The sequence below is a fragment of the Hakea prostrata genome, chromosome 5, assembly GCF_041222555.1.
Source record: "Hakea prostrata isolate BN-2017 chromosome 5, UWA_Hpros_2, whole genome shotgun sequence".
NCBI classification, from domain to species: Eukaryota; Viridiplantae; Streptophyta; class Magnoliopsida; order Proteales; family Proteaceae; genus Hakea; species Hakea prostrata.
In genome coordinates, this window is record NC_142604.1 from 2,960,052 (window position 1) to 2,981,834 (window position 21,783).

At 37.5% G+C, this 21,783-nt stretch overlaps 1 protein-coding gene and 1 pseudogene across 4 annotated transcripts; both read left to right on the forward strand.

The window, feature by feature from the left end:
* The first annotated feature begins 1,413 nt into the window (after positions 1-1,413).
* LOC149014417 (70 kDa peptidyl-prolyl isomerase-like) lies at positions 1,414-9,773 on the forward strand (annotated as a pseudogene). The gene is made up of 13 exons (XR_016173642.1): positions 1,414-1,642; positions 1,802-1,888; positions 2,047-2,303; positions 2,483-2,563; positions 2,675-2,755; positions 3,590-3,784; positions 4,216-4,305; positions 4,436-4,611; positions 4,860-4,982; positions 7,536-7,682; positions 8,968-9,095; positions 9,195-9,315; positions 9,644-9,773. The product of XR_016173642.1 is annotated as a 70 kDa peptidyl-prolyl isomerase-like (transcript).
* A 3,165-nt stretch (positions 9,774-12,938) lies between these two features.
* On the forward strand, positions 12,939-20,408 carry LOC149014418 (serine carboxypeptidase-like 17). Of its 3 annotated transcripts, none has more exons than XM_089157060.1 (18): positions 12,939-13,254; positions 13,332-13,477; positions 13,726-13,802; positions 14,000-14,122; positions 14,603-14,705; positions 15,361-15,398; positions 15,506-15,607; positions 15,720-15,806; positions 15,907-16,062; positions 16,190-16,261; positions 16,348-16,466; positions 16,559-16,672; positions 16,822-16,867; positions 17,018-17,992; positions 18,235-18,625; positions 18,770-19,561; positions 19,699-19,745; positions 20,039-20,408. In XM_089157060.1, exons 1-14 carry the CDS (start codon positions 13,118-13,120, stop codon positions 17,099-17,101), a joined length of 1,404 nt encoding a protein of 467 aa, XP_089013186.1. In that variant the 5' UTR covers positions 12,939-13,117; the 3' UTR covers positions 17,102-17,992; positions 18,235-18,625; positions 18,770-19,561; positions 19,699-19,745; positions 20,039-20,408. The 3 variants fall into 3 exon arrangements, with proteins under 3 accessions (XP_089013186.1, XP_089013187.1, XP_089013188.1); XM_089157061.1 differs by having other exon boundaries at positions 18,296-18,625; XM_089157062.1 differs by lacking the exon at positions 19,699-19,745.
* Positions 20,409-21,783: the final 1,375 nt, after the last annotated feature.

A 21,783-nucleotide genomic window follows, 5' to 3' on the forward strand; every position in this document is an offset into this window, starting at 1 on the left:
TTAATATAGTAATCCCAAAAGTGTGAGAGATTTAAAGTGGTAAAAAGAAACATTAGTTGCTTGATCATAAATGTTTTAGAGAAATGGAAGAAGATCCAAAAGCCATGTTGTGGCTGGTGGTTTGGGTGAGATTCAAATTACTTCTTCACTATTGCTCCAGACTTCATCCAGCTTCAATCACACATTCTTTTAGGCTCTTTTTGGTATCAATTCCCTTTCTTTATTATACATATTTAAAAGAAATAAGTACAAGAATTCATTATAGGTCAATAATGAAAAATGGTTTGGTGAATTTTGTTAAAAATAAATTATGGAGTAAAAAATAAGTTTGGTGTCAAAAAAAAAAATTGTTAGTAAATAATAGTGAACAAGTGATAAAAGAGGGAAAAAATGGGTTTTATATAAAAAAAATTAAAAATATGTATTGACTATTTTACCCTCATCTTAATTATTTTCAAATTTTAAGTAAACTTGTGTATAAATGAAGAAAATGAAATTCTCACCATACTTCATAATAGACAAAAGTTTATTATGGATTTTGGAATATTTTCTATTATTTTAAATAAAAATAAAACTGATAATAAATGCGAAACAACTTAAAATAATGAAAAAACCTGTAGAGAATGAGAATTGACAGCAACATTGGTTTTTGGATAGGAACAATGATTTCAGACCAGTATTGGGCTGGGCTTACTGCTGCTGTAACATAGAATTTCGGCTAGAGACATTGTGGGTGTCGATTCCGGGCCCAGCTACCAAGTCCAGCCTTTTGGGCTTCCCTATCTATTCCAGGCCCAAATTAGTCCATACTGTTACAGCCCATCAAAAGTCCAAAGATCTATGAACCTTTATTCTGTTTTCAACGGTCCTTGATCAATATGCTATGTTTTGAATTTGACATTTGCGATGCACAACAACCTCCAAAACATATATTCATCGACAAACAACAATGGAATGTTGTTTTTTTGGTGATGGGAGCACAGGGATCCATCAACACAATCATAAACCGCATACCTTTTTTTTTTTTTTTTTTTTCAACATATGTCATATGTCAAAGTCTTGATGAGGAGAATTGCTGAAGATTTTCTATTATAGATGCATTGCAAAACCCATAAAATCAGAAATTGTCAAAAGGTTACAGAACGTACAGTTACTCTACTGTTAGGACCGTAGGAGTTATCTAAACCGTTATAGCATAGCAGTTAAACTCTTAGCTTTAGTGCTTAGAAATGAATCACACCTTAAATATGCGGTGAATTTAAATGTTAAGACGACACAATTCCGCAGTTTACTTTATAAAAGAAATATGTCGAGACACTGGAGGCTTCGATTAGAATCCCCGTAGGTGCTTTTGAGATATAATAATAATAATAATAATAATCACCTATATAAATAGAGAGAGAAAAGGGAGCGTTCATTGATCAGAATTCCGAACCTTCCGCCATGGCAGTAATCGAAGATACCCAACTCTCAAACGTTGAGGACGAGGACGAGCTCGACGAAGAACCTGGCGAGGTGATCGAGTCTGCACCCCCTCTCAACGTGGGAGAGGAGAGGGAAATTAACAGCTCTGGGTTGAAGAAGAAGCTCCTCAAGCTTGGCCATGGCTGGGAAACACCGAACTTCGGCGACGAAGTCACTGGTAATGCCCGGCAGCACAGACTCGAAGATTTGGAGTCTGTTTATTCCTCTGCTTCTTTAACTTTTCCTTATTACCCGTGAAACTCCTAAAAAAACCGAACTTTTGTTCTCGCGAGTTCTCTTTCGGGGAAAATAAGTAACTGTGATTTTCCGAATCCAGTGCATTATGTAGGTACTTTACTTGATGGAACCAAGTTCGATTCCAGCACAGAGAGAGGGGACCCTTTCACCTTCAAGCTTGGTCATGGTGAGTTTTGAGTACTATTCGGCTTTCTTTTGGAATGGACCTTTCATGGCATCCGGTTCTTCATTTTTTAACCTGTTGAATTTTTTGATAATTACGGCTTTATCTTGTTTTGCTTTCTAAACTTTTCCTTGACTGGGTTTCGTCGATGTGATTACAAGGCCAAATTGCGTATGGGTTCGATCATGGCATTATTACTATGAAAAAAGGAGAAGTGGCATTATTCACCGTACCTTCTGATTTGGGTTTCGGAGCTGCTGGTGCCAAGGGTGTACCCCCCAATTCTGTTATTCAATTCGAGGTAGAACTTATATCCTGGATCACGGTGGTCGACATCTGCAATGATGGCGGAATTATCAAAAAAATTTGAAGAAAGGGGAGAGAAATGACCAACCTGGCGACTTGGATGAGGTTATGGGTACTGCAACGGAGATTTATCTTATAATCTTAACATTTTTAGCAACAGTGTGTGGTGTAGATTAAATATACATCAACCGGCTCACTTTCCCCCCCCCCCCTGGTGGAGAGTTTTGACTAGGGCTTTTCATTTGTACTATTTGGTACGGCTTACGGTGGAGCTTTTGTTTCTTAATGCAGTGAGGTATGAGGTGAGGCTTACGGATGGAACAATTGTTGCTACAACACCTAACGAAGGAATAGAGTTTTATGTGAATGATGGTACTGTGTCATGTTTTATAAGGTCATCCACCTTAGTCTTTTTCACTTTAAGAGGATAAGCAATTGTAAGTTTTTTCTTTAGCAGATGTCAGATGGATCTGCTTCTTTCAGGTCATTTCTGTCCAGCACTGTGGAAGGCACTTAAGACCATGAAAAGAGGAGAGAAGGCCAATTTAATTGTTCAACCAATCTGTATGTTGTCATTTTCTGATTTTCTGTTTTGCACTTCAAAATGTTGTTTGTAGTTCAGATTTGATGTTTCTTAGACTAAAAATAAAATTAAGCTTGTACGTTTTGTTTGTTTTAACCATTTTGTTCTTTTTTCTTATTTTTCTGTCACTATTTGTTGGAATATATGTTTCTTCTACACTTAGCTGGTACCAAATCTTCAATCAAGGTGCTTGTCATCCTTAACATTTGTAGGGTGGAAAGGCATATTTAGTGTTCTAACTAGTTCAAAATTCATATTGAAAGGTATCTGGCCTTTACTTATTTGCTTTATATATATTCTGAATCTATGAGGCAATAAATAAACAAGGTATCCCGAATGGAAATAGACTTACAAATTGAAAAAGAGAAGGCTAGAAGATTTCAGTCATGGCTTCTTCTCAGAGCCATTGTTGATTCAGACTGCTATCTGTTTTGTGCAGCTTAAGTGTTACAACTCCAACATAATTCTCTCTCCTGCTGATCATGATAGGAAATATAGTGTAAATCATATCTCATGTTCTGAAAATTCAAACTATTGGAAGGATTCTAAGTGAGGAAAAGCAATAAGTATTTAATACTGCTTTGCAGGGGTGGGTTCACCAGCATTAGGATTAATGACTTGGCTTTCTAGCAATTAATCTGACTTAATCTTGGTGCTTTTGTTGTTAGTTTTGTCCTAATTTTTACATTACATGCATGTAATGGAATTATGGTGTGTTTATCTTTTATTGATCTGTGGAAAGTGTATTTCAGGAAGGTTCAAAATACATCTTCGGTGGTATTAATTTTTTTTTACTTTTAATCAAACTAATGCAGATGCCTTTGGAGGGCAGGGGAAAGATGCTACAGATGAATTTCCTGTTATACCCTCAAACGCTATGTTAAGCATTGATCTTGAGTTGTTATCTTTCAAACCTGTTGTTGATGTTACTGGCGATGTCAAGGTTTTGAAAAAGATTCTGAAGGAGGGAGAAGGCACCATCACAGCAAACGATGGGGCATCTGTGACTGGTAATCATTTGTATACAAGTATACATGCATTGCACTTAGTAACACCTACTATTGTGGGTAAAAATTGTGATATTTTCCATGGAACAATTTGTCCTCCCTATCAGAGCAAGGGAGAGAGAACTTTTTTATTATTAGGAATGTGGAACTGTTATGTTGCCCTATATCCAATTGATTGCTCATGACATTATTAGCTGTCTGAAATAGATGCTTATAAGTTGTCAGGGAGATCTACTTGGACTTTGCCATGTGAGGAAGTGTATCAGTGGAGACACTGTATTTCTACATATAGCACTCCAATGATGTTTAATTGGCTTTTGCATGTTTTCTAACTGAATTACATCATTATCAATGCCCCCCCCCCCCCACACCCAAAAAAAAAAAAAAAACCAAAACAACACGTGAACCTAAAATAAACCCAAAACCATATGCAGTCAGGTATACAGCTAGGATGGGAGATGGCACCATATTTGAGAGAAAGGGCTTGGATGGATTGGAGCCATTAGAATTTGTAATTGATGAAGGTTAGCTCATCTTGATGTTATATTTATTCTTTATATTTAATTGAGTATGTAAGATCAATTTATCTTGCAGGAAAATGGTCTTAGAGTTGAGGTGCCTTTTTGCCTTGATGATTTGTTTGTTTGGTTGCAGAACAAGTGATTGCTGGGTTAGACAGGGCAGCAGCAACAATGAAGAAGGGTGAACTGTGCATTGTGACAATAAATCCTGAATATGGATTTGGAAGTGTTGAAGTTAAACGGGACCTTGCTGTTGTTCCTCCATCTTCAACTGTATTTTATGAATTAGAAATGCTAGACTTCATCAAGGTACTGCTTTGCTGAAGCTTTTGTATGATTTGAGTTGTAGCCTTGATCTTGAACAACAGTAGATCCCACTATTCAGTTGTTGAAAAGTCTCCAAAACTGTACTGGCGCAATGGAACTCGTAACATCAATTTCTAAAATGTGTAATGTCATCATTTTTGCTATTACATCTTGTAATAGACTTCCAAAAAGATTGGGAATGAATTCATGGATATGTTATGCCTTCTCTTGCTAATAATGTACTGTTACAGGAGAAATCACCTTGGGAGTTGAATAACGCTGAGAAAATTGAGGCAGCTGGAAAGAAGAAAGAGGAGGGTAACATACTGTTTAAAAGTGGGAAGTATCAAAGAGCAGAAAAAAGATATGAGAAGGTAATGCAATGGTTGACTAAATTATATATGGTGAAATTTCTTGTAGAAAATTTGTAGCTGAGTTGCTACTATCTTGAATTTCTTGGTTTCCAGCAAAACGAGAAGGATTACCCGAACTGTAAGAGCCCTCCCCCCCCCCCCTAAAAAAAAGAAAATTGATATGCTCTCTATAAGGTTCCTCCTCTGAATGAAATTCAATGGGGTCCATAGAGACCATGTCTTCATCCATGGGATCCCGAGTACCCCGGTCAATCGAAAGTTTGATTCTATCTGAACTACTCATTTTCAAATGATAAATACTGAAATTGAAATACCCATTTAAGGTGAAGTATCATACCTTGTCAGTTAATGTATTACTAATATTTAAAGTTTTCAAACCTGATTGTCTAATTAATGTAGTTTGCATTTTTTCTATGATGCAATAGTTTCCTATTGTAGTTCAAATTGTGTAACTGTTCTAATAACCTTTCATCCTCAAATAAGATTCTTCATACGTCTTTAGCCAATTTTCATGTAGTGTCAGCCAAAAAAATTGCTACTCCCATATCAGAGGCAAAAAATTTATAGCTAAAAATACTGGGGAAGTCCAATATATGGTATGCCACACAGCTAAAGGGGGAACTTACCTGTACATGTGGCCAATCTGGGGAGCTTTATTTAGAAAAGATGGTTAGAATCTACAACAACTATCCTTGCACATCTCTGATTTCGGAAATTTATGTTTTATAGTTGGTCCAAGTAGAGCTTATTTTGGCTGCTCTGCATGTTTTTTAGTTGATTTCAGCCATGTGTGAGGATGATGTAGCCCTTCAACTGACTGATTGATAGGAATTCTATGAATTGGGCAGATGTCAGTGGTGGCCTATCCACCAATGTCAGATGTATGGCCTGCCTTTTTCCTTGATGTCTTCCTGACCATTTCTATAGTCTTAGTTGCAGTTTACTGAAATTTGATTCATCTGAAACTTATCAATTGAATAAGAAGATAATGTGTTCAAAGTGTCCCCCAAATCCAAGCATCTGGCAGTATGCCTCATGGTGGACAAAGGCCCATGAATTCATGCTTGTGTAGAACATAGCTAATGTTTTCTCTTTTCTTGTCATTTTTTTTGGGGTTGAAAATCATGTGAATCTGTATGTATGGATGTTTGTATGCTTTTATTGAGGAAACTTTTGAAGATGAAACTTCAAAATCTGAGTACATGGAGATGGTGATACCTGATGCCAAACCTCTACTTATGGAGTAAATTAAGAAAGGGGGAATGAACTTTATTTCCTGAGCTTAAAAAATACTTTGCTGAAGTTTCCAATTTGTTGAAGATGTTAATTAGAAAAAGCAACAGGGAGCCAAAGGTCTGCCATGGCTCCCCCTTCTTTTCTTTGTTGGATGAGGTGTGAACTTTTAAATTGCATATTTTTCTTTCATAGGTTGATTTAGCAGTCCTCGCTCCTTCAGCAAACCACTTAATAGAACCACACTGGCTGCCTTGCAATAATGGATTAATTTTTTATTGGCTGGAAGTTTGTTACTAGTAAAGAAGAAAGTTGAACTACTGAAAATTCAATAAAATATAATCTGGAGCTGGTTAGCACAATTGTTAGAAATGCAATGTGCAGGTGATTACTCGGCTTCGCTTTTTACCTAGTTAATCACTCCTTGAGTAGGAAGTTTTAATCAATTATATTATAATGAAAGCATCCATTATAGGACTCTAATTAGACAAGCTATGTTGTACGAGGCAGAATGTTGGGCAGTGAAGAAGTGCCATAAAAATAAACTTGGGGTTGCAGTGTTGGGATGTTGAGATGGATGTGTTGGGAAGTAGAAATCATAAGATAAGGAATGATCACATTAGAGCTGGGTGAGCAGTAGCTCTGGTACATGATTAACGTAGAGGGAACCAAAAGAGCTAAGGGCAGGCCTAAAAGTAACCTAGGAAAAAAGTAGTGAAGAAAGACATGTGTAGCTTAGGCCTTGTTTGTAGTATGACTCGATTAGAACTGATCAAGGATCAAAGATCCATGCTGTCAATCCCATTTAGTTGAACTTTGAAGATTAGTTTTGTGTGTTACTCTCCATTTCAAGGCCTGTAGCTAAATGCTGGGCAGTCGGAAGTGTTTTGTAGCCAAGACGAGCTTGTGTTCTGTATGCCCTTTTTTGACCTGCTTTTCCTTTGACATCCATGTAGTCTATGTTGGTGTTGTGTGGCCCCCTTTATGTTATTTCCAGCATCCATGTAGCTGACCCTACTAAGTAGGGATAAGGCTGTATAGTTCTTTTTTTGTTGTATTCATTTAAATTTCCTTAAAAAAAAAGGAAACATGGAGGTATCTCATAAGAAAAGTAACCTGGTTAAATAGTTGCGAAGATACCAAAAGTTGACCTAAATTTGTCTTTAAAAAGTCAAACAATATTGTTTTGTTTTCTTTCTGCACTTGTATAAAATTTTCTGAAATTCCAGTTAAATCATATTATTCGTTTGGCTTCCTTCCACTTAAAATGAACTGAAAAAATTCTGAAAATTTTAATTAGATCTTGTTTTTTCTTCTCAGGCTGCAGATTATATTAGTGAGGATTTTACCTTTGTGGATGATGAACAGAAGCTCATCAAGGCTTTAAGAGTATCTTGCTGGTTGAATCATGCTGCATGCTGCCTTAAACTAAATGATTTCCATGCAGTGATAAGGTTGTGTTCGAAGGTAAAAAGACGCACTGAAGCGGCCCAAAAGGAGCTTCTTGGGCATGGCTTTGGACAATATCTTTGAACATTTCTGATCTTATCTCTTTGATTATTAAGAATTTTCTCTGAACCTCCCGTGATTTACTAAAATTTTACGCATTTATTATTAACATCTCCCCAGTGGACATCTTGGCGAACTGATGGTTCTAACCAGTCTTGATGGACGATACTTAAGTGGGCCTTCTAGCCATCCGACTCTTTTAGAAACCAGTTGTCCTTTACCTAGTATTTGCATTAAAATTACAAGTGGCTATATATAACAGACAAACGAACAATACAACCACATATTCCATTAATTGTTGTAGATGTGAGAAATAGATTATGAATAACTTTTGTACAATGGTGAAGAAATGGAAGAAGTTGCCAACCATCCATTTATAGGTGGCACCGAATGTCTTCCAAGGTCATTTACGTCTAACCCTGACTCTTCTAGTTCCTAGAATCTATAGAACCTTTCACTGCATACGTTCATTTTAATTCCATGTGAAACATCACCTTGTATATCTAGTCCTTTATTTATGATTTAAGTCCAGATACCATAAATAGTCACTTAGTGAAATCTCCCTATCACTAATTTTCACCAATTCATCATCCTTCTCTGTGTTACCTTAATTATGTAGCATATACTGTCTCCGTTCTACTTAAAAAACTTTTTGTTTCCAACTTTGATCTCCATAACTCTTAATGAAGAATCAGTCCTTGCTGTTATCTCATCCACCAAAACAATATCAACTACAAAAAGCATGTATCTATACTAAGGAATCTTATCTTGAACATATCTGGTAAAATCATCCATGACAGGTGCAAACCAAACAAGTTCTTAAAGCTGATCATTTATGTGACACAATTTAAAGCTGATCATTTATGTGACACAATTTAAAGCTGATCATTTATGTGACACAATTTTAACCCTTGATATGGTTATATTTGCTAGATATGAAGTCATTGTTATGGAATATGTGCTATTATCTTATCCTACTTTCAGAATAGCTTTTGTTGGGTGCCGGTATTGAGCTCAGTCGAGGATTTTATTAGGTTGGCGTCCATTTTCCTTCTGATACCTTCAGCAAATCAAAATTTAAAATGACATTTGGGCTTCACATGCCTACCCTGAACAGTTGGTGTATGGCTTTCATGAGTTTTGTGAATTTGAGCTGTGTGGATTAAGTCTGATTCATACTCCCTGTTATATTATATACTTGGCCATTATCACTCTGAATCTTCTCTGTGTCAATCTCCTTCAGGTATTAGATATTGAGTTCCTTAATGAAAAGGCCTTATACAGGCGGGCACAAGCTTACATGGAAACAGCTGATCTGTTGTTGGCGGAATTGGACATCAAGAAAGCCCTAGAGATTGATCCTGGGAACAGGTACACCCAAATTTTAGAGTAAATAATATTGTTACTATGTAGTGGACATTTATTTGGAGTTCATTAAAGAATGAAAACATTGAACCGTTTCTTTTGCAGGGATGTCAAAAAAGTTCAGAAGACATTGAAGCAGCTTCAGGCTGAGAGCAACAAGAGAGATGCAAAACTTTACACAAATATTTTTGCACATATGGGGAAGGACGAAGCTGTGGTAGCAAAGGTATGCTCTTGTGCTATACTGTATTATGGTTCCATTTTTTATGATATACTGGTTTGAAGGATCAACCTAGAACTTACTGAAAATGTTGTTGCAAATTCATTGGGAAAAGGAAAGAAATATACGTTGCAAGATCTTGTACTGCTTTCTGAGGCAGACTAGGAGGAGAGTGTTAGGAATCATCGAAGAGGGAGGTTTTGACTTATTTTATCTTCTGCTGTATAGCCTGTATTCTAATTTGAGATTTGAAGACTTTTCTTCTCACTGTTTGCTGTTATATCGTGGTTTTTATTTTAGAATTATGAATGATGAAATTTAAAATCTCTGCCAGAGACGGAAGGTTGAGAAGTAGAGGATGAGAAAAGGGATGATGAGGTCATGGAAAAGGACATGAAAGATGGTGCAATTACTTATAGTTCTGCTGCTTGTGCCAATGAAATGGCAATGGATTCATAGGTGAAGACTGCATTGCAATGAAGACAGTGAAGATTGAAGAAGTTCAGCTGCGCCTCCACCTATAATTGGCTGATTAGTGGTTTCCTCCATTTCTTCTCTCCAGTGTACAAGAAGTAAACTACTCGTAATCTTATCTGACGTCTGGTCTACTACAATTAATGGAGTTTGTTTTGCGGGTTTGACATGAAGAGATCTACTATGCAGTGTACGGTGCAAATTCACAAGGACAGAAGAGTTTTGGGGGGAGGTGTTGAACAGTGCAGCTACCGTTTTTGAACGTTTTTTGTTTTACATCCTTTTTTCTTCACTGGCCGATGTTGTTATTTACGGCAAACTCAACCTTTTAAGCCAATGACCAAAAAACCAAAGAAAAAAAATACACTTTGCCAGATGGAAGCAACTTTTTGCCTATAGCAGGACTTTGCCGATGGAAGCAACTTTTTTTCGCCCAAATTACTATAAAATTTCCTCCAAAATGTCAAATCGCCAGTCATGTGTTTAAAATATGTATAGAATAATATTTCAAAAAGTCATATTTACGTTTAAGTTTCTCGGTTTTTGTGTTTTTATATAAATAGTGAAGGCTGAAATCATTCTCACGTTTTTTGCTGTTCTTTTTATGTTTTATTTTTGGAAAAAACCAATGGTCTTTTTGTTTTGAAAGTTGAAACATGGATTGAGGATCGGTATTAGATGCGACATCCATCCCAGGTTCAAATACCAAAAACGGAACAAGAAATTAAACATAAAAGTTTTTTTTTTTCGAAATGTTTTTGATTTCTTTGCCCGTACGGAAAGGAAACAAACCAAGCGGGGCGATAAATCATTACAAATCGTTATTTCGGTGTTGGGGTGTAAATGGATAACAAAAATCTTCGCTTATGCCCCCTGTTTTTTTTTTTTTAAAACCAGATCCGGTCTTTTTGGTTTGAAAGTTGAAACATGGATTGAGGATCCGTATTAGATGCGACAAGCATAAAAGTTTTTATTTATTTATTTATTTATTTATTTATTTTTAAAGGTAAAAACAACAAGCATAAAAGTTGGGGTGTAAATGGATAACAAAAATCTTCGCATCCAGATCCGTTTTGGGTATTCGAGTCGGTCTAATTATTGATAAAATGTAGTTATGGTAGAATCCTTTTTATTGATTATTATTTGATAAAGTTAATTTTTTGGATTTGTGTTTTTATTTTTATAATTTTTTTCTTGATATATTTTTTTACTAAAATAAATAGCGAAGTTGTTAATTTTTTAAATTTCAAACTTTAACTCTGACGAATAAAATATAAAATATTAAAGACATCAAGTTATAATAGTTATGCTTTTTTTTGTGAGAAATAAAGGATTTAGTTGAAAAATAATAGTTATGTTGTTAGGTTGGAAAGGATAATATAACTTAGGATAATTTTTATCTCAACCCTTGAGATTCGGTCTATGTTATTTTTAATCCAAAAAAACTGAAACTTTGCATCTGCCTGGTTGATACTATAGGAAAAGTCAATTTAAGGACAAATTATCACTTTTATGACTAATTTATTTATTATTTTTTTTTAATTTAAAGTTTTACATATACACTTTCACTTGCTATGAAACTCTTTATTCCTCTTTTAGTCCAAAATTATAGAAAAGTTTTAGAATTGAAATAAATTTTAAAATATGACTAAAATACCCTTATATGTCTTATTTGTAAAGATTAATCTTAAATGGATATGGGTGTTTACACATTGGTTGAGTTGAGCAAATGGGAGACAAAGAAGATGGGTGAAGGGAGAATCTCTTCGTCCATCTCAGCTAATATTCTACTTTACAAATATGATTTAAGCTAAAGGGCACTTGAGTTATTTTAATATATAAGGATATTTTGATCTTAATTTAAAATTTATTTGAATTCTATAACTTTTTTGTAATTTTTGGACTAAAAGAAAAGCCAAAAGTTCCATGGCAATTGGGGTGTGTATGTTAAAAAAATTAAATTAAAAAATAATAATAATAAGATAAATTGGTAGTAGAAGTGATAATTTGTCCTTAAATTCACTTTTTCTATATTAAAGAAAGGTAAATGCAAAATTTCAGTTTTTTTGGACTAAAAATGACATAGACCAAATTTCAGAAAGCGTAGATGAAAACTATCCTATAATTTATCTTTTGAACAGTAATAATAATTAAAAAAGAAAAAATTTGTCTACCCATAAAAGAAGAAGTGTATCTTCCGTTCGACTATTCGAGACAGTTCTTTAGTTCTTTATTATTTATTACTTAAAATGAAAAGACAAACCCCATGTATGTGTATTGAGTGTTGACACAAAACAAGTGCTTTGTCAACCATTTGAGGTATGTACAGGTACAGCATGTGATATGGCCTTGCGTCAGACTTGAAATACTTTTGACAAATTTTGGTCAGAATTTTCGTGGAAATTTGCCAATTCGCTGAATTGGGCCGAAATGTTGCACTTGCACTTGCACCTGGCCAGAAACTCAACACGTAAGTTCGAACTGACGCTGGATCTCGTATACGTGGACGGTTTGGGTTGGTTGTGGGTAGCCAGACACGTGGAGTGCTCCGTCACTGGGGTGGGAACCGGGATCTTCCTCCTCTGTGTCCTTGTCGCGCTTTTCTGGTAAACATCTCCGTCGCTTCGATTGATTGCTCCTTTTCGATTAGAAAGATTTAATTTTGAGGCCGGCTGGCCAGCCAATATTATCGAAAGCGCTTGGTAGTCGTAAATGTTAAAATGCTCCGTTCTCGATCAAATGTATATTAGTTATATTTCACAATCACCAGGAGCGATATCACCATGATGTTGATCAGTTGATGACAAAGCAAACAACATGAACAACGCTCAATCCCAAAGTCATTGCCCCAAAACACAAAGAAAAAACATAACAAAAATGCTGTTAGTTTATTCAAACCCATTAGTAAACTTACAGCATTAGCTAGCTATCATCAACAGGACAGGATATGGTAATCCCTGCCCCGCATGCTTTAATTATGAATGATGTTGATGACAAAGCAAACAAGAAAATCACCACTTCAATTCGGAATCGTTCTACGTAAGAAAACTGGAGACCAGATAAACTTCGAAACAACAACTGTCAGTACTATCTGAAGACAGACAGACGGCAACTCTCAGACGCTTAGTTAGTATTCGGTGCTGCCTTCGTATTTCCTCTTCTTCTAGCCGATCATCCTCTTAGCAATTAATTAAATTGTGGTAGTCAATGCTTTACCTTTAGCAAAACCCAGTTCCTACATCCTTCTCAAAACTGTCTTCATCGCTCAGCTAGCTCTCTTTCTCTCTGGCTGTAGCAAAGGGACAACCGAGGGGGCCGGAGAAAAAGAGAAAGAATGGGAGGAGGGAAAAACTTGTTCTATTTGCTTATACAGATACAGGTCTGGTTGTCTGTACTGCCCATCTCCTTCTCAGCCACTGTGAGATATCTTCCTGGGTTTCAGGGCCCTCTACCCTTTGAATTGGAAACTGGGTATGTTACTATTGTTCTGGCGAGCAAGTATATATATACATTCTTCGGCCTCTATTTAAAGCTTCCAAAATTTTCAGGTATGTGGGTGTAGGGGAAACGGAGGACGTGCAGTTATTTTACTATTTTATAAGGTCGCAGAAGAATCCAGAGGAAGACCCTCTTCTGCTCTGGCTCACAGGCGGCCCTGGTTGCTCCGCTCTGTCTGCACTTCTTTTTGAGATTGGTTTGGTTCTAACTTATATATACATACTTACATCAAAATCTTACGGTATATTTGTTTCCCTTTTTCGTTCATAACTTAAAGGTTAGCATTTCTTGTCTTGATTTATGTAACTCCTTTGTTTGGTGGTTGGGTATGTTGATCGAATTAGTGATGACTGAAATCGAGACTGTACCGTTGGAGAAAGAGATTTTCCGGTTTCACTCATGTGTGAGTTGTTTAATCTAATTGAGGATGGAAAATTTTTACAGGTCCGCTTCTTTTGGTAGCTGAGGAGTACAACGGCAGCCTACCCAGTCTCGGTTGGAATGCACATTCCTGGACAAAGGTAGTGATTGTGAACACCTGATGTTGAAATATGTAAAACCGTATTGGAACTCGGACATATTTATATCTGAATCATAACATCATAGTAGTAGTAGTAGTAAGGTGCAGTTATGAGATGTTTTTAACTCCCATTTTGATATCCTCGGTATTTGACTCTTTGTAGTGTTGCTTCTAATTAACACTTATTAATGATATTAGGCAGCCAACATAATATATGTAGACTCACCTGTAGGGGCCGGATTCTCCTATTCCAAAAGCTCCCATGGATATCAGACTGGAGACTTCAAATCGTCGGAATACCTTTACCAATTCCTTACTAAGGTGTGTATTAAGCTTATTTTTGTTTTGACCTCGTCTTTTCCACACACAATCTGAGATTCTATTGAATTGACTCAAAACCATAACCTCAATGTGAGATCAGAGGGTATTTATTTCCGAATAATATAACAATACATCATATGAAAAACCTATGAGATTACATACCAACGATATGGTCTCTACTCTCTAATAGATTTGGAGCTACACTCTCTACTCTCCTACCCATTCGCAGTTGAGCTAACTGATGGTTTGGCATTTGGAAAGTCAGTACATACGTGAAATCCATGATACCCCGAATTCAACATATCAACCAGATCAGAAAGATAAGGCCTTGCTCCATGCACCGCAGTGCTTGGCCAGCCTCCAAATCCATCTGTTCTTAGTAGGGCACAGGGTGAATCAGACGATTTCACATCAATCCGAAGTTCCAACTGTATAATTAATGATGATGGGTTATAATTTCCTAAAAATTTTCATTGGCAGTGGATGATTGGCCACCCAGAGTTCGTTGAGAATCCATTCTATGTTGCTGGAGACTCATATTCTGGCAAGACCGTTCCGCTTGTTACTGAAGTTATATCTGATGGTATTACTCTGTTCTTCTCCTCCCACCCCATGCCACCCCCCCCCCCCCCCCAATAAATAAATTTAAAAAAAAAAAAAAAAGAAGGCAAAAGGAAATCAACTCTTCTCTCTCGCTAGTTTACCATCTCATTGCATTACATACTAGAAGCAAAGTCATGAAAGTTTCCTGTCCAATAACTGCTTCATTCCTCACTTTGTCCTTAATAGGTGTCTATTACATACTTAACATGGACAATTGAAAAGTTTTGATTTGAGGGCAATTTAAAATTTCTATGACTAACTTAGGCTTCCTTTGGTATAATATGGCATGTGTTCTGGGTTGATACTGCAGTCTTAAAGTTTAAACCAGAGTAGGACAAGTTTGATAATATGTCTGAGATGACATTTCTGAATACAAGACTACATAATTTCATTGCCTAAACAACTTCCCTGGCTTCAATGGTGAGAGATTTTGAATCTTATTGGAGCTTGCGAAGGTTACACCCTGGATTATGGCTAATCCTTCAGCCACACTGCTTGATTGGGCTTTAGCTCTTCTCCTTTCTGCAGAGACAGAAAGCAAGTGCATATTCTTTTGATGGCACAATACATATATCAAAAAGGTTGTCATTCTCATATTACGATAATTTCTTAAGTTCTAATGCTGTTACTGGCAGGCAATGAAGCTGGTAGTGAACTGCTTATCAATATCAAGGTTAGTTTTGCATAATATTTGATGGTATTTATCCATGCAAGCTTGATGGTTAACATCTCTGGACTAGGGTCATTAATTAATGGATCATTGCTCGGAAACTTTTCCAGGGATATATACTTGGCAACCCAGGAACAGACCCTGTTCTTGATAACAACAAACGAGTGCCATTTGCTCATGGAATGGGTCTTATATCATCAGAACTTTATGAGGTGACTGAATTCCTCACAAGTCCTATCCTTTCTTGTGTTGTGGTAACCAATCATGGTTACTCGAACACAAATAGAAACATGAAAGAAATATTTACTCCATGGTTTTCCTCAGTCATTGAAGAGAAGTTGTGGAGAGAACTACACAGAAGTAGATCCGAACAATGTAAAATGTTTGAAGGATCTAGAGTCATTCCATAAGGTGTGTGGTGTGGGGTTTTGTTGCTCGATAGCTTTTTCTCATCTAATATTTTTTTTATGGGAAAGCAGGAGAAGACAAGTTAACAAGCTTGCTATTGCAGTGTATTTCAGGATTAAACACCGCACACATTTTGGAGCCATTTTGTCCTTATGACTCCCCAAAACCCGAAGAGGGAGTTGGAGATAGAAGGTCTCTTGGGCTGCATCATAAGGAGTTCTTCGATCCACAGCCTTCTAATTCTATAGTTGGCTGCAGGGTAAATCTATCTTCGTTCTTGATGTCTACAACTTGGTTGATTTATGCTTCAGAGTCTCATATGTTGACACTTGTATTTAATCCTTACATGGGTAATTAATTTTCCTTGTATCATCATCACTTCATAGAGCTATGCATATTATCTATCACAATACTGGACGAATGACGATAGCGTCCTTAATGCTCTCCACATGCGTAAGGTATTTGAATATCGTTGAACTATTGGATATACACTAATACAACTTACAAACAATGCTCCCACAAGGGTCTGTATTGATGAACACAGGGAACCATTGGGAGATGGCTAAGGTGTCACCGTGACCTTCCATACTCATACGATGTCCAAAGCAGCATTCCGTATCATATGAGTCTCAGTAGAAAAGGTTATCGATCTTTAGTGTACAGGTGATAACTCAAGCTGTTGACTCTTGTATGCATTGCTATTTGTCATTGTAACATCCAAGTACACTAATGTACCCTTGATTTTGGAAATAAAGTGGCGATCATGATATGATGGTGCCATTCGTGGCTACAGAAGCGTGGATAAACTCTCTGAACTACTCAATCATTGATGAATGGAGACCATGGGTTGTTGATGGCCAAATAGGCGGGTTGGTCTTTCAGTTGCATCTACTAGTAGTAGTAGTAGTACTTGTTTTGATTCTGTAATGGAGTTGTGTGGAAAATCTGGCTCCTCAGGAGTGATGAGTAGTAACTAGTAACTAATGTCAAATTTTGTGTTTGCTTGGTTTTGGTGTAGATATACCAAGACTTACTCCAACCGCATGACGTTTGCTACTGTGAAGGCAAGATAAATTCTCTGTTCAACTAAGTGGTTATATATATATATATATATATATATATATCTTCAGTGTTTGCCTTAAAGAAGCAGGAATGAAGGGAAATAGTTTTGAGTTTGACAAAGGCTAGTCTTATCCAGCTTTTTTCTATTGCAGGGAGCAGGGCACACAGCTCCGGAGTTCAAGCCTAAGGAAGTGTTTGCTATGTTCAAGCGGTGGATTTCTGAAGAACCTCTTTAACCACATTTGGTTCCAGAGCAGCAGATTTATTGCACCCCAAATAAAATTGGTGACGGAGGGACATTCAATTCAGGCCTGTTGTATGCCTTGTATGCCACTAAATTGGCGTGATGGTATTTCTGTATAAAAGAGAGAGCAGAGAGCAGAGTGTTGGGGGATTTGAACTAGACACCAGGTATTGACAAAGATGTTAAAACTGTCACAAGTAGTCGAATGCAACGAACGCCCTCTTTATGTACAACAGCTCGCCCAATGAGCTATTTCCCCACTCTCTCCTATTCTACGCTAATTGTTTGCTCTGTGGTGAATAATTAATAAGCACAGAAAGGAAAACTCTGAAGCCTCTCATACTTCCATTCTAGTGGCAATCTAATTAGATAATAAATCAATCCATCAACCAGTGTTAATCAAACCCGATAGTCTGAATTTGGAGACTCAAAAGGTTTTAAAGCAGGAACCTCGCCTATAGGGGAAGGAGTTCCTGAAGGCATTCTTGGTGCCTTAGCATCCCCCATACATATACCAAAGAATCCTATACATTCAAGAATTTCGGTAAGCTTTTGAGGGGTTAAATTGCTTCGTCGTATGCGGCGTGCTTTGGGATGTTGTGTGGGCTGGGTATGTGGGTTTAGTCCCACACAGATACACCGATTATTACAAGTTCTTGAAAGTCAGGCGACCCTTTTGAGATCGCATGTGATGTGTGTGAACTCAATTTTAAGAAGGTATATGGGAGTTGCAGAATCTATTTGATTCCGATAGAAGGAGTGCCCATCTGCGATGGAAGAAAAGAGGCGAAAGTCATACGGAGCTTTCCTGAACATCTTTTATCCCCCAAGGGCAAAGGCAAACCATTCCCAACGCCAAGAGGAAGAAGAAAATGAACCAGAAGTAAGGATGTTTTTGCCCTCTCCCTGTGTTTTTACTTCAAAACTTGATTTCTAGGGTTTCCGCAATTAGAAAACATTAGCGCTCGAAAGATGCTCGAAACGAGTAAATTTCTAATCGTGCAGTGAAACCCTTTTCTTGATTTGCTTTTTTGTGCGTGGTAGATGCAGATATATTTTCAGTATCAGTAGCTAAATCCAAAATCTTGATTGTGTTATATGTTTCCGGTTCACGACACAACACAGGCGGTTCTAAAAAACCCGACTTTGGCCAGCGCCGTGCCTCATGCTGTGTGTGATGTTTCAGAGGGAGAAGAGGAAGCGGACGACGAAGAGGAACCCTCCTCCTCTAGTGAATCTGCTAGTGCGCGCATGGATCGGAGCCTCACCAGGTCCAAGAGGAAACGACTTCGGCGGAGGAAACTGAAGCAAGCTGCTTCCAGTTCCAGCCGCCGCAGTATTATTGGGCCGATGTTGCCCCAAACGCAAGAATTCCCTCTTGACTTCGATGTTGTCCGAGATGAATCTTCCTTTACTCTTGGACCTCTACCAGAAGAACAGTCTTTGCCTGAAACCGTCATCCGTGATGTTAACCCTGCGGCGGAGGGAGTTGTTGTAGGGAATAGAGACCGTCAAGGTATCCATTCCGTTTCTTCATTAATTCTTCACTTTTCTATTCTTCATCGTTGCTCTGCTTTGCTTTGGGTGGCATTTAAATCTATCTATTTATTTATCTATTGCTGTCGTCAAATCCTTGTTGCGTGCTTCTGGAATCGTGCAGGAGAGCCCTCTCTGCCACAGAAAAACAAATTGAAGCAAAGAAGATTGGCCAAAAAGCTTAGCCGGAGTTCCAAGAGTTGTACCATTTAAGGAGACGGATGGATATATCCAATTCCTCTTCTTCCAGAGAAGTCTCACCTGTCCATCAGTTGCCTGAGTTTCTTGGACGATGAGACGAGTTGTGTCCTCAAAGCTGGATTCGTTGGCGAAACGCAATTTTCCTGTACGATGGGCCGATTAGGCGTTCCTTTGCTAATCTTGATATATCCCCTTTCTCTCCCCCCCCCCCCCCCCCAAAAAAAAAACCCCAATTTACCACCAACCACGCAAACCACACCTTATCCCGCCCCACCTGTGTGGGCTCTCTCAGGTGTCTATCTTGACATCTTTCACTTAACTTGTGGCTGTGGTGCTCTGTGCTTGCTGTTTGTGAGCAGAGAGAGTGTGCGTCTGATAAGTTCAGGTTGGGTGGTCTGAAATTGGAAGGTGATCGAGCAAGATAAATTTTTTTTTGAGAGAATGACTGTCGAGTTGGGCGGAATGGTCGTCACTGGCGGTGAGGTTGGTTTGTCCTCCGTAGTTGTAGGAAATGGATGGCGGCGGCAAGGAAGCAAAGAGACAAGAAGCCTCCTCAAGTCCGAGTCGGTCATAGGGAGGCCGGCAACAGCAAGAGGACGGCGAGGACTCCTCTTAGGATCTTCGGTTGTACTGCTACTTACACGATCTTCATCGTTAACGGCTGCTGCGACTTCTCAACTCCAGAGTAACGACTCCAAGACTGCACTTCTTCAAAGTTGGTATTCTCACTCACGATTCGTCTTCATTGATCATTTCACTCATTCCACCATATATGCTTCCCGTGTGGGAAAGAAAAAAAGCGCATAAATCCTCCTTATTGGGTACCCTGTTTTCCGTTTTGAAATTTCTCAGAATATCTGAAGAAATCAGAGATGAACAAGTCCAAAAATGACAAAGAGGTGAGAGCACACCACAGAGCAGTTAATTATTCTGTTTTTTTATTTGCCAAAATCAGCCATTGGACTCGAGAAACTAGTAATTAGTTTTCTTTTCAAACCTCATGTTAGTTTGTAATACACATCCCACAATAGGGAGCTAATCAAACCTAGTTCTCAGTTTGATGAGTGAATGGACTTATCATTGTCAGCAATATCATTATCATTATAATTAAGGACTTGTACTAGTTATCATTAGTAGCACCATTACTGTCAGAGTAATTGCTTGTCTTTGTCTCATGTTCCATTTGCTCTAGAGGCTGGATGATTATTACAAGCGCAACTACAAGGATTATTTTGAATTCTCTCAAGGGTCTGCCGGAGGGAAGACCAATGAGCAGCTCTCTGAAGCTGAGAAGGGGATACTTAGCTGGCTTGAAACTAACAAATAAGATTGTAATTCATGTATGGAACAAAACTTTCCAGAAGCAGGTCTCCTTTCTAGATCCATAAATGATTTCTTCTGTGTTCTTTTCTCTTGTTGGAATTTACCAATGATTGGACAAGGCCTTTATGCTTAGTTAAAGGCGATGTTTAGTATTTTGGTAATGAAGTATTTGTTTACTGAGGGTTCTGGCTTTAGGAGCTATTTATATGAATTAAAAATGATAGTATCAACTTTTTCCATAGTTTAGTTTGATCCGGTGAGCCACCCTTCGGTGAAATAATGATTGGTTAACAGTATACAGTTTGGTTTGCTTTTTTGTTGTCAAGTCAAATATTGCTGCCCTTGTGTTTTTTGTAGTATCAAGTGATTATTCTTGCAGCTAAACATATGAAATTTGAACATCACATTGAACAATAATTTGTTGTAGTAACTGTGTTTTGTATAATGTCATGTGATTATTTTTGCTGCAGTAACATGTGAAAATTGAAAATCACATTGAACTTTGTGGTCATATGTGGATCTAATCCAGGGTTGTCAAGAACGGATTCAGATCGAATAAATCCACGATTAGCCCTTGTCAATCTGCTATAGATCAGCCACTTAATCTTGACTGCTTTTACAGGGTTCTGCGCTGTTCTGGGCAACAGTTTTTACAACAGTTACTGTCACAAAAACAAAAAAAAAGAAGCCAATTATTATTATTATTTTTTTTTTTGGTAAAAAAAAAGAAGCCAATTATTGCTCTGCTCAAGACACAAAATCGGTGTTTTTTTGCTCCCAAAAAGAAGTAACAGAACATATAATATCTAGAACAAGTAACCCTTAAAAGGAGATATCAACGGACTTCAAAACTCGACTGCAAAACTCGACTGTAAAAGGTACTATAGTAGTATTGTTGTGAAAGACAAAACTACAGTCAATTGCTCAAAACAAACCATAGGCTAGGAGGCTCAAAAGAATGAAAAGCTTATATATACTTCTTACTTATGAACAAGGAGGGCAGTTGTAGGAAGGGGATGAAGTTACAATGCAGTTCAATTCAGGTAGTGTTTGTTCTTTTGTTTTTTTTCTTCTGCCACCAACACATTGATACTGATACTAACATGCCTTTTTTTTTTTTCTTTTTTTTTTTTTAAAACATGCCAATGTACCATGAGATACAATCCTATAAGATTTCTCAACCCTTGTCTGGCTTGTAGGATGAAACCCTGTGGTTGAGGGTTTAGTCCGTGAATGAGAATGGGAAGTCTTGATTGGGTGGGAAATCAATTAATCACCGTAAAAAATGGTAGGGAACAACCAATTTTGAACCAGAGGTTTCTCACTTCGCTTGTATTAGTAGATATGACCTTGGCTAATCTATCCGACCACTCTCGGCAGAATTTCCCAAAATTTTTCATGTTTCTCCTTCCTCTTGAACCAAAAAAACAAAAGCTTACCTTCCTCTTAATGAGGGCTCCATGTCCAAAATCCAAACCGATCCCTCCTTTAGTCTTTTTATATATATCTATCCCTTTCCATTTCCTGTGCCATCAGATGAGTCCGTATCACCTTCCTTGACCGGAAGTAGTAAATGCTTAATTTTTTCTTTTGAAAAAGCTTAAGTTAATTATT